This window comes from Cavia porcellus, unplaced genomic scaffold, assembly GCF_034190915.1.
Source record: "Cavia porcellus strain 051 isolate PalLab524CR breed Dunkin Hartley unplaced genomic scaffold, mCavPor4.1 scaffold_4, whole genome shotgun sequence".
Classification (NCBI taxonomy): domain Eukaryota; kingdom Metazoa; phylum Chordata; class Mammalia; order Rodentia; family Caviidae; genus Cavia; species Cavia porcellus.
The window spans coordinates 100640001-100654791 of record NW_026947487.1 but is presented as its reverse complement, the minus strand read 5'-3'; the positions used below and the strand labels follow the sequence as shown (position 1 = coordinate 100654791).

The 14791-nt window shown below is 45.8% G+C and overlaps 2 protein-coding genes across 6 annotated transcripts in view; both read right to left on the bottom strand.

The window, feature by feature from the left end:
- The window catches only part of Slc7a6 (solute carrier family 7 member 6), a 30561-nt gene extending 18655 nt beyond the window's left edge, over window positions 1-11906 (bottom strand). For 2 of the 5 annotated variants that reach the window (XR_002791779.2, XM_003471998.5), the window contains exons 1-2: window positions 11639-11900; window positions 2249-2807 (exon numbers count right to left, since the gene is read on the bottom strand). Coding sequence is in view for 4 of the 5 variants with exons in the window: in XM_003471998.5 (XP_003472046.2) it covers window positions 2249-2807; window positions 11639-11704 (625 nt within the window). In the remaining variant the exon portion in view is untranslated. Of the gene's footprint in view, window positions 1-2248; window positions 2808-9932; window positions 10071-10155; window positions 11583-11638 lie in introns of those variants that run through there. The other 3 variants (XM_063247560.1, XM_013154811.3, XM_063247559.1) reach the window with 3 other exon arrangements.
- A 2233-nt stretch (window positions 11907-14139) lies between these two features.
- Pla2g15 (phospholipase A2 group XV) overlaps window positions 14140-14791 on the bottom strand; it is an 18427-nt gene continuing 17775 nt past the window's right edge. The window contains exon 6 of the mRNA XM_003471999.5: window positions 14140-14791. This exon is cut by the window's right edge and continues 1151 nt beyond it. The gene's annotated coding sequence lies outside the window, so the exon portion shown is untranslated.

The following is a 14791-nucleotide window of genomic DNA, read 5'->3' as shown; positions in this document are numbered from 1 at the left end:
ACATAGCAAGACCCTGTCTCAAAAGGAAAAAAAATTATATACTACGATTAAAAAGCAAAATGTAAAATCATAAGTAAAGTCAGACATCAATTCTATAAAATAAACACTATCAAACTATTAAAGGTACTCATCTTTTGGTAGTATATTACTCAGGAATTGAGAGTAATTTAATTTTCTCTTTAACGAACATGCTTCATAATCACAAAATTAGTCCCTAGTTTAGAGAATTGAGCCTATTAGACACATGGCTGAGTACCAGCCTCCTTCCTTCCTCCTTCCAGGAGTCTCAAGACTATTTCAAGATATACAGAAAGAGGCCCTTCTTTTTTTGTCTTGAACAAAGTCCTGAAAGTCAAGAGGCATACTGTACAGTGTGATTCTTTATTACTAATTCCATTCTTTATTACTAATTCCATTCTTTATTACTAATTCCATTCTGGGTCTATTTTTAACACATAGTACATGAGCAAAAAATACAGTGAATAATAAAAAAATTGTTAAAGGATTACATTAAAAGGCATATTGCCATGCCGGGTGTGGTGGCACATGCCTATAGCCCAGGACTTGGGAGGCGGAGGTAGGAGGACTGCTGTGGGTTCAAGACCAGCCTGAACTGCATAGTGAAACCCTGTCTCAAAAAGACAAAAAATAAATAAATAAATAAATAAATAAATAAATGACATATTGCCATTAATGCCCTTCAAAATGTTCCCTTTTGCTTCATTTTGTTTTTTTGAGACAGGATCTTGCTATGTAGCTCATGCTGGTGGCCTTCAATTCACTAGGTAGCCCAGGCTTACCTCAAACTATGGCACTCCTACCTCAGCCTCCTGAGTGCTAGGACTGCAGGTGTGCACCACCATACTTGGATCCCTTTGCATTCAACACAATTATCCCGTCATTACTGCCATTCTCAGAAGCAGTTCTGGAAGTTCTCTTTCACATCTTTCCTTTTAGAACATTGAGGGTGCCTCAGTGTCCTGAATCAATTCAAAATGGTCACTTAGGCTTTGGGGAACAGCCAGAGTTGTTGAATAACCCTGCTTTTCTGCTATATGGAACTTAGGAGCATTTACCATATTTTTGATTGCACCTCATAAAGACACAAATAAGAACATCCAGAACTAATTCAAAAAAATGGCAAGAGGCCAGGGATATGCTCAGCGGCACAGCACCTGCCTGGCAAGTACAAGGTCCTGAATTCAATTCCCAGTGCAAAAAAAAAAAAAAGGCAAGAATGATGGGCTATGTGTGTTCAAAGCAAGAATACTACTCTGAGAAAAAGTAATAGCAATGTGTCTTTTACTATAATAGTTTTTTAACTAAAGTATGTACCATGTGTTTTGTCACACCTTGTGTATACAGCCAAAGCTTTTGCAAGCAGAGACAAGGGAAGAACATAGTATAACTAAGTGCTTCTGGCTAGCACAGTGCTAAGAAAGAGGGCTCTCTGGGCTAGGTAAAGCTTTAGCTCTATAATGCTGGTAAGTTCACAGCAATCTTCTCTCCTTTCTGTGATTTCACATGCAATCCTCTTTCCCATTCTAAAAGAGCAAAAGGAAGACAAACAAAAGGCTACGGGGATCTCTCAACTCCATCCTCAGAAACCTAAATGTCGGTTAGAAGCCATTTTCCTCTCACTGGTTGTGGGCAAAGCTTGTTTACAAAGTTAGTGTAAAACAATGTGAAACACCAACAGGAAAAAGCCATTATGGTGTGATGCCTGCTGCTTACACCAGGCCATGGAGTGGCAGTGGCAGAGAGCTGGGGGGTCTTGGGGGCTGAGGGATACGAGACCTCCACAGTCTAGGAACCTGTCTGCTCACAGATGCCTTCAAACTGGTTTACAATGACAAGCTGAAATTTTCTAAAAATAAATAATAAAGGCCTTGATACTGACATCCCTCTCTGAGTTAAGTCACAACTAGCAATGCTAACACTAATCAAAATGCCTGACCAAAACAAAAAAGACCTGATATAAGACATATACCAACCCTGTCACAGAGTTGGAAACAGAATTCAGGGACATCCCAGAGTTAAGAGACCAAAAGTCATGAACAGATACAAACTTTTCTCATCCCCATCCTTTATGCTTACTCAACTCTCAGGAGCAAATGACTCTGGTAAAATTACTTCAAAGGGTAGCCCTCCCCTCCCCCGAAAGTACAAAACAAATTATTCAAATATGAGGTCTCACATTACTGTGACAACACCCACGTCCCCTCCACACTGAGCCCCCCATACTTACACACACAAGCAGCTGCGAGAAGACGGCAGGCTAGGTAGGGGGGATCACAGCTGGGAAAGGAGGGCTGGATGATGTAGTTGGCGAAGGTGATGGCGATGATGGCCTGACTGGTAGGCTCAACAATTAGCAGTGAGGTCCACAGGCGGATGAAGGCAATGAAACCCCCAAAGGCCTCTAGAATATAAGCATAGCTGGCCCCTGACTTGGTGATTGTGGTCCCCAGCTCTGCATAACAAAGGGCACCCACAACGGAGAAGAGTCCACCAAGAGCCCACACGACCAGTGACAACCCATAGGAGGCAGTGTGTTGCAGCACGCCCTTGGGAGAGACAAAGATCCCTGAGCCGATCATGTTGCCCACCACCAGGCTAACCCCATTCAGCAAGGAGATCTCTTTCTTCAGCTGCATAGTTTCTGGGGACCCTTCAGGTGGCGAGCTGACATTTTCTTCCACCTTGGGCTGGCTGGCACCAGGGAGGAGATGGTAGGTGGGCACGGGGTTCTCGGTCTCCTTGGCTTCCATGGTAAATAGCTGCTGCACACCTGTGTTTACTGTGGCCTGGAAAAGAAAACAAATGCATCAATTCTAGGGCAGGAACCGGCAAAGCTCAGCTTTAGACCTAAGGTAGGCAGGTCCCTTCACGGAGGGACAACATGCTGCACACAATAAAATAGGCCTGTCTGAGTTCCTGCCACAGTAAACAGGCAAATGGACTGTCAGACCTCCACTGCTGCTGAGGAAAAAAAACCGTGAACGCTCGGCATGATCTGATGATGACTTCCATCAAAATATCTCTTACTGCCCTAAGTAGCCTGGCACTGGGTTCATCCACAGCACAGATTCACCTGAGTATTGACTTTACTCTCCTCTTCCTGGCTTAAAACCCACAAACCTGCTCTGCAGAGAAGACATGAATCCCTGCAGCAAGTACAAACCCCTCATTTGCCTGCAAGGCCTCTCATTATCCTAAGTAATGCTGTCTACGCAGTTCTAACACAAAGAGGGTCTCAGCTCTCGAAACACACAAAAGGACTTTTGCACTGCCCAGCCACACACAGGTATACCTGCAACTTCTCACTGGCCAGCAAAGGGCATGGGCAGGTGGGGAGAAGGGCTAAAATTATAAGACAAGAGTATACTGCTGTTGCAGAAAGTGGACCCAAAGGATCTTCACGAAAATACGTATGTTGCTGGGCATGGTGGTACACAACTATAACCCTAGCACTCAGGAAGTTGAGGCAGAAAGATCATTGTGAGTTCATAGCACTCAGGAAGTTGAGGCAGAAAGATCATTGTGAGTTCAAGACCAGCCTGGGCTATGTAGCGAGCCCAGGCCAGCCTGAACTACCATAGACGGGGTCTGGCTATGCAGTTCAGGCTGGCCTTGAGCTCACTTTGTAGCCCAGGCTGGTCTGGAACTCCTAATGGTCCTCCCACCTCAGCCTCCCAAGTGCTGGGATTACAGGCATGATGAGCCACCACACCCGGCTCTGACATAAAATTTTTAAAAAGCCAAGGATGTAGCTCAGTGGTACAGTGCTTCCTTGGCATGGATGAGATTCTGGGTTCAGTCCATAGTATCACCCCACACACACATACCCAAACAGGATCAGTATATCATCTTCTCAAAAGCTCATCTACTCGGCATAGATGTATATGCCTGATCCTGGCCTTACTGAGCTCGAGCAAGGGAACTACAGTCGTTCAAGAGTAAGGAGTTCTCAGAGAAAACTCAAATCTCCACAAACCCTCACCCAAAGTTCATACCTGATCTGCTCAGTCCCCTTCCAGAGTCTGGAACTGAGCCCAAGTAAAAAAGCTCCTCTGGGATACCAGTAGCCTTCCCCAGGCCCACAAGAACTGGGCCAGCCTATCTCTGCTTAGATGGGGCTGTGCGTGCAGGCAGCACCACTTTTCTTTTCTCTACTGGCTCCAAGTCATGCAGGTTTCTCTATGCAAGCTCGTGAGCGCATAGTTGCTGTCACATGTCTGTCAGGTGAGCCCCAGACATCCCTGGGAATAAAACCAGTAAACATGGTCAGGCATGGTGGCTCACGCCTATAATCCCAGCACTCGGGAGGCTGAGGCAGGAGGATCATTTTGAGTTCGAGACCAGCCTGGGCTACGAAGTGAGTTCAAGGCCAGCCTGAACTCATAGTGAGACCCTGCGTCAAAAAGACCAAAAAAAAAAAAAAAAACCAGCAAACAGCTAACAAGCCTTTCTTCTCCTGTAAAAGTCAGCTGCAAAGAGACCAAATTTGCCATTTGACTTTGCCTCTCTGACTTAACTCAACAGAAACAAGCAAAGAAGCCCAGCCCTAGTAACCACTGCAGCTTCCTCTATCCCATCTGACCTCACGTGGAGAACAGGGGCTGGGGCTGAGACTAGGTATTCCTTCAGCCTTCTTCCTGCAGCATTCGTGCAACCTGACACTGGTGTCTCCCATGCGGCTTCATTAAATAAGTCGGATTCACTAGTGAAACTACAGTACCCAATGGCCTTATTTGGAGGAGTAGGATATAGTCACAGATTTCTTGCCTAAAATCTCATCCCTAGCACCTGAATAAGGGACAAGGTCCCCACTGAATTTTTGGAAGGACCCCTCCTTCAGTTAAGGAGAGAGGCAGAGTCACACATAACTAAGAGTAACTAAGGCTTCTTTATCTTCATTCAATAACAAGATATAATTATCACTAGAAGCCTGTCCTTGGCCAAAGGAATTAGGAGTCCTTATCTCTTTGGTAAACACCCAGGCACAAAGTTATGATGTAACCTCAGTGAGTGCCCTGAGAACAGGTGGCTGAGTCCCAGGCTGCACTGCCCACACAACCCTAAGGCCATGCTTTACTTCTCCTCTGCAAGGTGTGATCAAATATCTAGGTGAATGTTTAAATTTTTTAAAAATGTATTACAGAGAGGCTGGGGATTTAGCTCAGTGGCATAAGCGCCTGCCCGGCCAAGTACAAGGTTGCGAGTTCTATCCCCAGTACCAAAAAAAAAAGTAGATAATTAAATAAAAAGTTTTATAGTAAAAGACAGTGCCATTAAACTGCCTCAGGTTACCCCTTCTTGCATCAAACATTCTTGCCACTTTTTAGAGCACTATTGGAGGTCCTCTTTCATGTCTTTTAAGATGTGATCAGTGGGGCATGGTGGCACATATTTGTAATTCCAGGGCTCTGGGAGGCTGAGGCAGGAAAACTGGAAATTCAAGTTTAGCCTGCACAACTCAGTGATTCAGTGAGACCCTGTAGCTCAGTGCATTAAATTTCAATCACACACACACACACACACACACACACACGTGATTAAAAAATATATAGCAAATGCCGCTACTGAGTGCCATCCAAAAAGGCAGACTCAAAAACATTATGGTGTGTCCTCATCCACCTTGTTCACCAGACCCGGCATCGTGTGACTTCTGGCTCTTCCACAAAGTCAATTCGATTATGACAGGCAAACATTTTTAATTGATTCTGGACATCAAAGCAGCTAGGACAGCACAACTAAAATAGTAACTGATTTGAGGATAAGAATATGCAATGTGTGTGTATGCCATTTTTACCCCTAACTATCATGTTTTGAAATTTTGGGGGTTTTTTTGCCTTTAAAATTAAAAAAAAATTTTTTTAAAGACACAAATTAAGATTTCCAGAACTGTTTCAGAAAATGGCAAGAACAGGATATGTTCAGAGCAAGCTGGAGTATTTTGAGGGGAAGTAATGGCACTATGTCTCTTACTGTAATAATTTTTAAAATTTAAATATTCATCAGTTTACAATCACACCTCATACAACTCTATAAAAGCACCGATATTAAGCCAGGCTCTGTGCTGAGGACAGAGTTAATAGCATCAGTACAGACCACGCCCTCACAGAGCACACAAGGCAGTACAGCCAGGAACTGGGAAGCATGCAGAATCACAAGTCCCCTAGGCAGAGACCAAGGTGCCCAGCAAGCTGCACCTCACCCTTCATCTTCCCAAACAGCCTCATTGACTCTTTTTTTGTTTTTGTTTTTGCTTATTTTTGTTTTGAGTCCAGGCTGGCCTTGAACTCATTATGTACCTCAAGCCTTGAACACGCTGCAATTCTTTTTTTGTCTTTTTCCTTTTTATCGGTACCGGGGATCGAACTCACGACTGCCTGATTGCAAGGCAGGCGCTTATGCCGCTGAGCTAAATCCCCAGCCCCGAACACGCTGCAATTCTCTTGCCTCAGTGCCCTGAGTGCTGGGATAACAGGTGCGCACCATCAAGCCCAGCTAGCCTTACTGACTCTTTGTGAGCATCAAATTAGGCAATATAAAACTCTTCAATAAAATATGAAACCTTTGTCAGCAGGGTTATCAATGCTGCAAAACACATTCTGGAAGCAAACAGAAGGAGGAAAGAAGAGAAGTAAGCTCATTTTCACTGAAAGACAAAAAGCTAGTGCAAAATGAAGCCCTCGACTTCTAGCTTCCACTTAGAATAGAGAAAGGTGGAAAAAAGGTGGAAAAAACATTGTTCTTGCACCCGTGACATGAAAAAGCCAGAAAATTTATAAAATCGTAAGTTTTCTTTTTTTTAAAAAGCAGTTCAAAATTTATTTGAAAAAGTAAAAATAGGGCTGGAGGTTTAGCTCAGCAGTGTAAGCACCTGCCTGGCAAGCATAAGGTCACGAGTTCAATCCCCAGTACCCAAAAAAGTAAAACTGAAAAGTGAGAGCAACTGGCTCCGCAGAGCAAGTGTGTGCCACGTAAAAGAGAAAAAAAAGCAATATGAAAGTGCAACCTGGAGGAAGCAGGGTGGGCTACGGTAAGGAAAGTCACAATAGCCTAAAACCATAATTTTTTTTTTTTTTTTTTTTTTTTTTTTTTTGTCTTTTTCCTTTTTATCAGTACCGGGGATTGAACTCACGACCGCCTGCTTACAAGGCAGGTGCTTATGCCGCTGAGCTAAACCTCCAGCCCCCAAACCATAATTTTTTTTTAAACTACCATAAAGCAGGTGTTATAGGCAAATGCACTAGACTAAAGTTGAAGAGAAGAGAGGCAAATTCAAGGAGCGAGAGAAATTCAAAACTCAGTTTACCTGTGTAGTAGGAAAAACAATAAGATCACTATGCAACAGGTAAGAAAAATCAAGTACAATTTTCAAATAATTAGCCGAGCAAGGTGGTGCACACCTGTAATCCCAGCAATCTGGAAGGCTGAGGCAGGATGATCACAAATTCAAGCTCAGCTTGGACAACTTAGTGAGACCTTGTCTCAAAATACAGAGTAAACAAAACAAAACAAAAAAAGAGCTGGCGTTATATCGATCTCACGTACTAAAAAACAAAAAAAAAAGAATAAGCCAGGCGTGATGGCGCACACCTATAATCCAGCACTCAGGAGGCAGCAGGAGGATCTGCAAATTTGAGACCAACCTGGGCTACAAAGTAAGCTCAAGGCCAGCCTGAACTGCATAGTGAAACACTGCTTCAAAAAAAGATGAGAAAGGGGCTGGAGATTTAGCTCAGCGGCATAAGCGCCTGCCTTGCAAGCAGGCTGTCGTGAGTTCAATCCCTGGTACCGATAAAAATGAAAAAGACAAAAAAAAAAAAAAAAAAAAAAGATGAGAAAAAAGAATATATACTGAGTTATAAACCCCTGCAGAAAGGTTGTTACTCTCAAGGCAGCTGGGCCAGAGGACAAGAAAAGAAACCCTTTCTGTTTGGGAGAAGGTCAGGAAATTTTAATGAAGACCATTGAAAGTATCTTCCTAATGAGAAGGAAAGAATCATCCAGAAAGATTTGCCCTCCAAAACTCAAGGACACACTCCCTAAAATTAGGGCTGACCCTGGATGACAGAGAACCTCCTTATTCTCCAGGACCGGGTTAGCAAGTACCCAGGCACACGCAATGGCAGCCTCCAGCTGCTGCGAAAGCAGAGACTACACCCAGGGAAGAGCTAAAGCTGAGGTAGAGCACAAACCAGAATAGAGCCTCCCTTCCAACTATGCAGACCTACATGTTTAAAGAGACACCAGAGGAAACTAAAAGTGCGGTTCTCTACAGAACCATAGAAACAACAAAGCCCCATACACAGTTCTAACCCAAACTGACTCAAACCCTCATACCAACAACTTAGCAAAAGAGGCATACTGGCTTTCCAAAGTAAATTCCTGTCTCCACTCCTCCACTGCCAGGCAGTCAGTAATAAACTACAAGCAACACAAAAAGGACAAAAACAACCCACTCTCAAGATGCAAGGTAATCAATAGGCCCAGACCTAGGGATGACTCAGATATTTAAAACAGCAAACAAGTAATTTGAACTATGATGGGGTACAGCTCAGTGGTACAGCATTTGCCTAGCACATTTGAGGCTGTGGATTTAATCCTCACTTCTGCCAAGAAATAAAATAAAATAACTATGATTAATACAATATAAGCTCTAATGAAAAAGTTAAACAGCAGGTGGAAATAAATGTGGAATTTTAAAAAAGAAAATCATAAAAGTAAAATGGAAAGAAATAAAACATGGGCAAGCACCTAAGAGATTTAGGATAATCTCAAACAATCCAAAGTAAATACTTGTTTAAAACAGTTTATCAACACTCTGGAGACTGAGGAAGGAAGATCACTGTGAGTTCGAGGCCAGGCTGGGCTACAAAACTGAGTTCAAGGCCAGCCTGAACTACATGGCGAAACTCTGTCTCAGATTAAATTTTTTTTTCTTTTGTTGTTGTTTTTGGATTTTGTTATTATTATTGTTGTTTTTGGTTTTTTGAGACAAGGTTTCATTATGCAGATTAGGCTAGTCTTGAACTCACTATGTAGCCCAGCCTGGCCTCGAACTCACAGCGACCCTCCTGCCCCAGCATCTCAAATGCTGGGATTACAGGTATGTGTCACCCCACCTGGCAAAAGTTGTTTATTTTTAATTGCTTAAAATATAATTGATGGCCAAAGCAAAAGCAGTAGCAATAGACTGGATTTATAGCACATGTAAAAATAAAATATCTGATGGCAATAGCACAAGAATAGGAAAGACAAACAAGAGAATACTTTTACAAGGTTCTTATATTACATGTAAATCGATATAGAATTATATAAAGGCACACTGTTAATAATTAAAGCTTTACCAGACTGAAGGTATAACTCAGTGGAACACACTTGCATAACATGCAAAAGGCTATGGGTTCAATCCCTAGTGTGATAAAAACAAATACAGGCACACATACATACATTGCAAACCTAAAACAATCACGAAAAGAAAGCAAAAGAGAAGACATATAAAGAATAATCCAGCAATAGAGATAAACAGAATCAGGTGTAGCTCATGCCTACAGTTGCAGCACTTTGGGAGGCTGATTGTAGCAGGATTGTAAATTTGAGCCCAGCCTAGGCAATTTAGGAAGACTCTGTCTCAAATTAAAAAATAAAAAAGCACTGAGGGTACAGTTCAATCTGAAGGCCCAAGATTCGACCTTCATATTGCAACAAAAACAAAACAAAAAGCCTATAATCATGAAAAGTAATCCAAAAATAGTCAGGAAAAAAGAAAAGGGGAACTAAAAAGATATAGAACAAATAGAAAAACTAAGGTGGTAAATTTCTTACACTAACTATAAAAGATCTAAACACATCAAGTAAAGCACAATATCAGACTAGGTTAAAAAAAGCAAATCCCAGCCAGGTGTTGTGGCACTCACCTGTAGTCCCAGAAACCAGGAGGCTGAGGCAGAAGGATCATCTCAAATTTGAGGCCAATATGGCTACTTAGTGACTTCAAAGAGAGCCTGAACTACATAGCGAGACCCTGTCTCAACATACATACATACATACATTACCCAGCAGGATATTTTTCTTTGTAAAATCTAAATTTTACATCCCCATTAGAGGCATCCCTCAATTACTGAGATTTATCATACTCACAAGGACAGTATGAGTGAAGCAATCCATTCACACTTCATCAGAAAATTACTCTGGTCATCTCAAATCATGTGTGTCTGGGCAGCTGCTGCTCCCCACCCTCCTAAATCCTGGGAGCACTGTTTGCATAATTTTTGTAGAAACAGATTCACAATTTAGAGACTTAAAGAGGCAAAGAGGTCATCAAATAGAAGAAAAAAAAAAAGGAAAGGAAAAGAGAAAGAGGGGAGTAAAAGGAGGAAGGGAAAGCAAAAATACATTCCAGAGAGATCAGACTCATAACTGGCATATACTTTTAGCCTGCAATAAAAATATGCCCACAGCCAGATAAGGAAAGGAGTGTAAAAGCAAGGAAGATAAAAGAGAAATCAGACCTGTGGTTTCCCACTTTTGCCAGGAAAGAAAAATCAAACTTATCAACTCAATAACAGTCTGTGACCAAATTCAGGAAGTAAAAGCCATCCACATACCACCATAGTGGAACAACAGTAATGCAAGCAGCCTGGGGAGTTTCTCAAAGGTCCCCACCAGGCAAAAAGAGGTGAAAATGACCTCAGGAAGTAGTCACAGGTTTAAGTTTGCTCCTCCTCCATCTTCAATAAGGAAGCAGCTCTCAGAAATAAGGCACCGGAGGGCTGAACATTCTGCCACCACGCTGCTGGATTAGCTGGCTGGGGCAGTGTTCCCCCGCTGCATCTAGCACCAGAGAGAGACCGAATTCTTTCTGACTGTGTCACTAAGCACACTGTTAAGTGCCCGTGAGAGGTTCTCCACGACATCTGTTAAGCCAAATGTTGATTCCTATTTATACTGACCATTACACAACAAGGTGACCAGAATGTTGGCTTAATGCTCAGTGGAGAATGTTCAAAATGTTTTTCAAAATATCTCCTGGTATTTATCTTGAGATGGTCAAATGTGATACCAAGACACACAGATACGCTCCGAGGAGTGGCAGTAAAGAGGAGCAGCCTGTTCCTGAGCTCTATGTCCAGACCCCAGCAGACTGCAGCAGCCTCAGGAAGCTTAGTTTCTGCCCTGCACACTCACCCCTTGCACCCTCAGCCCTGCTCAGGCTCACAGGGTTGCTTGCCCGCCCCCCATCCCTGGTTATTCACTCAGGCTCTGTCTCACAATTCAGTCTTACACACTCAGTCTCTCTCACACACCAGCTTCAATGTCACCATCTCCCTCACCCTCGGGCTCTCACACACCCAACAATCACGCTCACAACCCACAGTTTTTCTTTCACAGACGAGCTCCCTTACACTCGGGTTCTCACACACTCCCCAAGTCACCTTCACACCCACGCTTTTTCTCTCTTCGCACACGTGGTCTTCTCCACACTCACAAAGCCACCATCAGACCCCGGGTCTCTATCTCACACACACAATCATTCTTACACACGCAATCGTACACGCGGCGTGTCCCTCTCGCCTGAACTCAGTCCCCACCTTCCAAGTCCTCTTTCCACTCCCAGTCTCACCCTCTGGTCAGCGGCGTCCCCCACGCGGAGAAGGCCGGGCGACCCCGCGCCGTTTCCGGCCGGCATCCCGCACGCAGCGGCGGCTGCGCGAAGCGTTCGGCTCCCGCGAGGCGCGGTCTCAGCCCCGCCGGGGTCCACGTCCCCTTGTCCCGGAGTCCCTCGCGCCGGGCAGCCCGGTTCTCCCGCGGCCCAGCCCGTTACCTCCGATGACCAGGCGCGCTCAGGATGCTCCGCCGCTGCGTCGCCAAGGCTGCCAGGCCCCGCCCTCGCCACGTCACCTGCCGCCGGATCGCGACCGTGCGCGCCGCGTCGAGACAGGACTCGGCGCCAGCGCCCCTGATGGTGTCGCTTCCGGACTCCAGAGGTCGCCGCAGCCCCAGGCTGTGCTAACCTCCAAGCTCATTGGCCGTCCCTTGGCCCAGGACCCTTGCTCTGGATGGCCGCTCTCTGATCCTACGCAGGATCATAGGGGGTCTCCGAGGGCCTTCACCCGGGGATGCACATGTGCAGAGCTCTAAAGGGCCCCACATTTTGCTTCCATCTGGACTTTGGCCAGCTCCAGACCCATGAGGACCCTAGGTAGTTTACACCAGGAGCTCCAACCTCCACCCCCAGGTCATGGCCAGCCCTCTACCTAGGTACTCCTGGAAGATGCACACCCCTAGGGTTTGTCCTACCACGCTCAGCTCAGTGTCAAATCCACGGAGGCCCGCAGACAGACACTGTGGACTTCCTTGGCCAACCTCAGGCCTCCCTGGGACTCTGATCTCATTTTGCCTGACCCTAAAGACACCCCTCTTGGGAGAGCTGTGCCCTCCTTCCTGTCCTGTTCCTTCCTCTAGCTCCTATTAGGGCTTCTTTTCCCGTGGTACCTCCCTGATTCTGTCTAGGCCTGCTGATCTCATGGGCTCTTGGGCCCTCCCGCTTCCTTTGGTGTTCTATATACATCTCACATTCTTATGCTTTCCTGGGCTAGTCATTTCTCTCAGCCTTGTGCCCACAACTGCATATCCTGTGGCTCTACACCATACCCAAAACCTTGCTTCCTTCCACCCAGTGGCCCAACCAGGGAGGCCCCAGACTCCTCCTCTTCTTCCTCTCCCCCAAGGCCTGCACCCCATGGTTTCATTCTCCCCAGCTACAATAGCTTCCCAATCCTCACCTGTGCCCTCTTAACTCGCCCTCCTCCTCAGAGTGTGCTGCTAAAATACAGAAGAATGACTTTATATCTCCTCTGCCTAAAACCCTTCCACTCTCCTCCCTATAGGCCTGGGATGACAATCCTTGGGAGTCCTCTGCTGGTGCTGCCCTTGGTGCGCCCTCCGCTTTAGTATGTGTGTACATGTCTAGGTCGGTAAAGTCTGATTTTGCATCTCTTGGACTGGCTCCTTCAGTCTTTTTGTTCAGGCAGAGGGACCATGTTACTCAATGGCAGCCAGTTAACTTGTCCTTGCAACAACTTCATACAGAAACCTGCTGACTACTAGACTGCTGGCTTTGCTTTCTCACACTTACACCAGCCAATCAGTTGAAAGCCTCCAGTGCACCATGCATTGTCTGATGTTTTCCAAAATCATCACCACTCCCATGAGCACCCTGCATGTGTTTATCTTTATCCTTCAGATGAGGAAACTGAGGCTCAGAGGGGTCAGGAGCCTCCTCAGGTTACTGGGCTAGAGCTAGTAGGGCTAGGATTTGAACCTAGAAACAGCGGTCCCGAAGCCTTCTCTGACTCCATGCCCTCTCTGCAGCTGTGAAACCCATGGTGGCAGTGGATGGCTACAAGGCCACCACAAATAATAGCATGGGTGGGAGGGTGTCAGGTTGGGGAGGACCTGGACACGAGGCTTCCTGTCATGCTGTCACCCTTTTACCAAGGCCAAAGATGCAAAACCTGTGTACCCTTTGGCATCCTCACCCCCTTTCAAAGCCACTCCTTCCTTCCATACCCAGCTAACACTCTTATAGGCATTGTGGTGAGAAGATCCAAAGTGCCCTCTAGTGGCCCATGTTGTATTAAAGCCTGAAGTTCAGGCTGTTGTTACTCAGTGGAGATAGGAAGGCTCCAGCCTCTGCACCCTAAAACGTGGCCTGGGACCCCATTCCTATGCACGGTTCCATCTCAGACTCTCTTCATACATCTCCATCTGGTTCTATCTCTTGGTCCCTGTCTCTACCTGTCTTTCTCTGCCCCTAAATCTCAGCAGTCTCTTTTCCTTCCTCAGGCTCTGTCCCCAAAGGGGAACCTATGGCAGACAGATGAGCTAAAGAAACTATGAAGGGTGGCATCTGAAACCCGTCAGCTGAAAGAGGACAGAGGCCAAGGGTTAAGTCCAGCCAGGGTGACCTGTAGGACTGGCCTTGCCCCCAAGCAGTCTGGCGGGAACAGGAGTCATGCTTTGGTACTGAGATAAAGGTCCAGTCTGATACCCACCTCGCTAGTGCCCTCATACATCCACCACCTGTGTTCTCCCACACTTACAGCACATCCAAGACTGGAATACCTTACAGCATTCAGAATACTTTTATTGCCAGACTCGAGGTACATCCTGCTCAGACCCCATATGGAGCCCACCACTCAGGACAAAAGGAGACAGATGCTGGGCATATACACAACAGCAAAATCCAGCTTCAAGAAACCTTGGAGGAGAGCGGCACAGTGCCTGACAGCAGCTTTGGGGCTTCAATTTTGAGACTGGACCTAAGACTCACCTTCTGGTCAGGTACCCATCTAAAGCCTGCCACCAAATCAGGATCAGACTGTCCATCCCTGCTATTAAGGGGAGACCCATCCAGCCTCCCCATGTTAGAAAGAAAACCCAGGGAAATCTAGCCTCCTGGCTCTCTCAGAGGCTCACCCCAATCTCTCGGTTCATCCCTTTATTCTAAAAACCCCTGACCTGCTTAGTGGGTAAAGGTAATGAGCAAGTGCCCCCCACCTCTCAGCCCTGTACCAGCCCAGCTGGGTGCTGAGACGATATGGCAGAGTGGCAGTGGGGTTCACAAGAGGGCAGCTCAAGGCAGACAGTTGCCTCGCAGTTCCCTTTTCCATAGGTACCCAGAGTACCATGGCACTAGGCCCTGCTCTGAACCCCAGAGCAGAGCCAAGGGAGTCAGATTTTTTAATACTGGGACCCCACAGTACAACCAGAG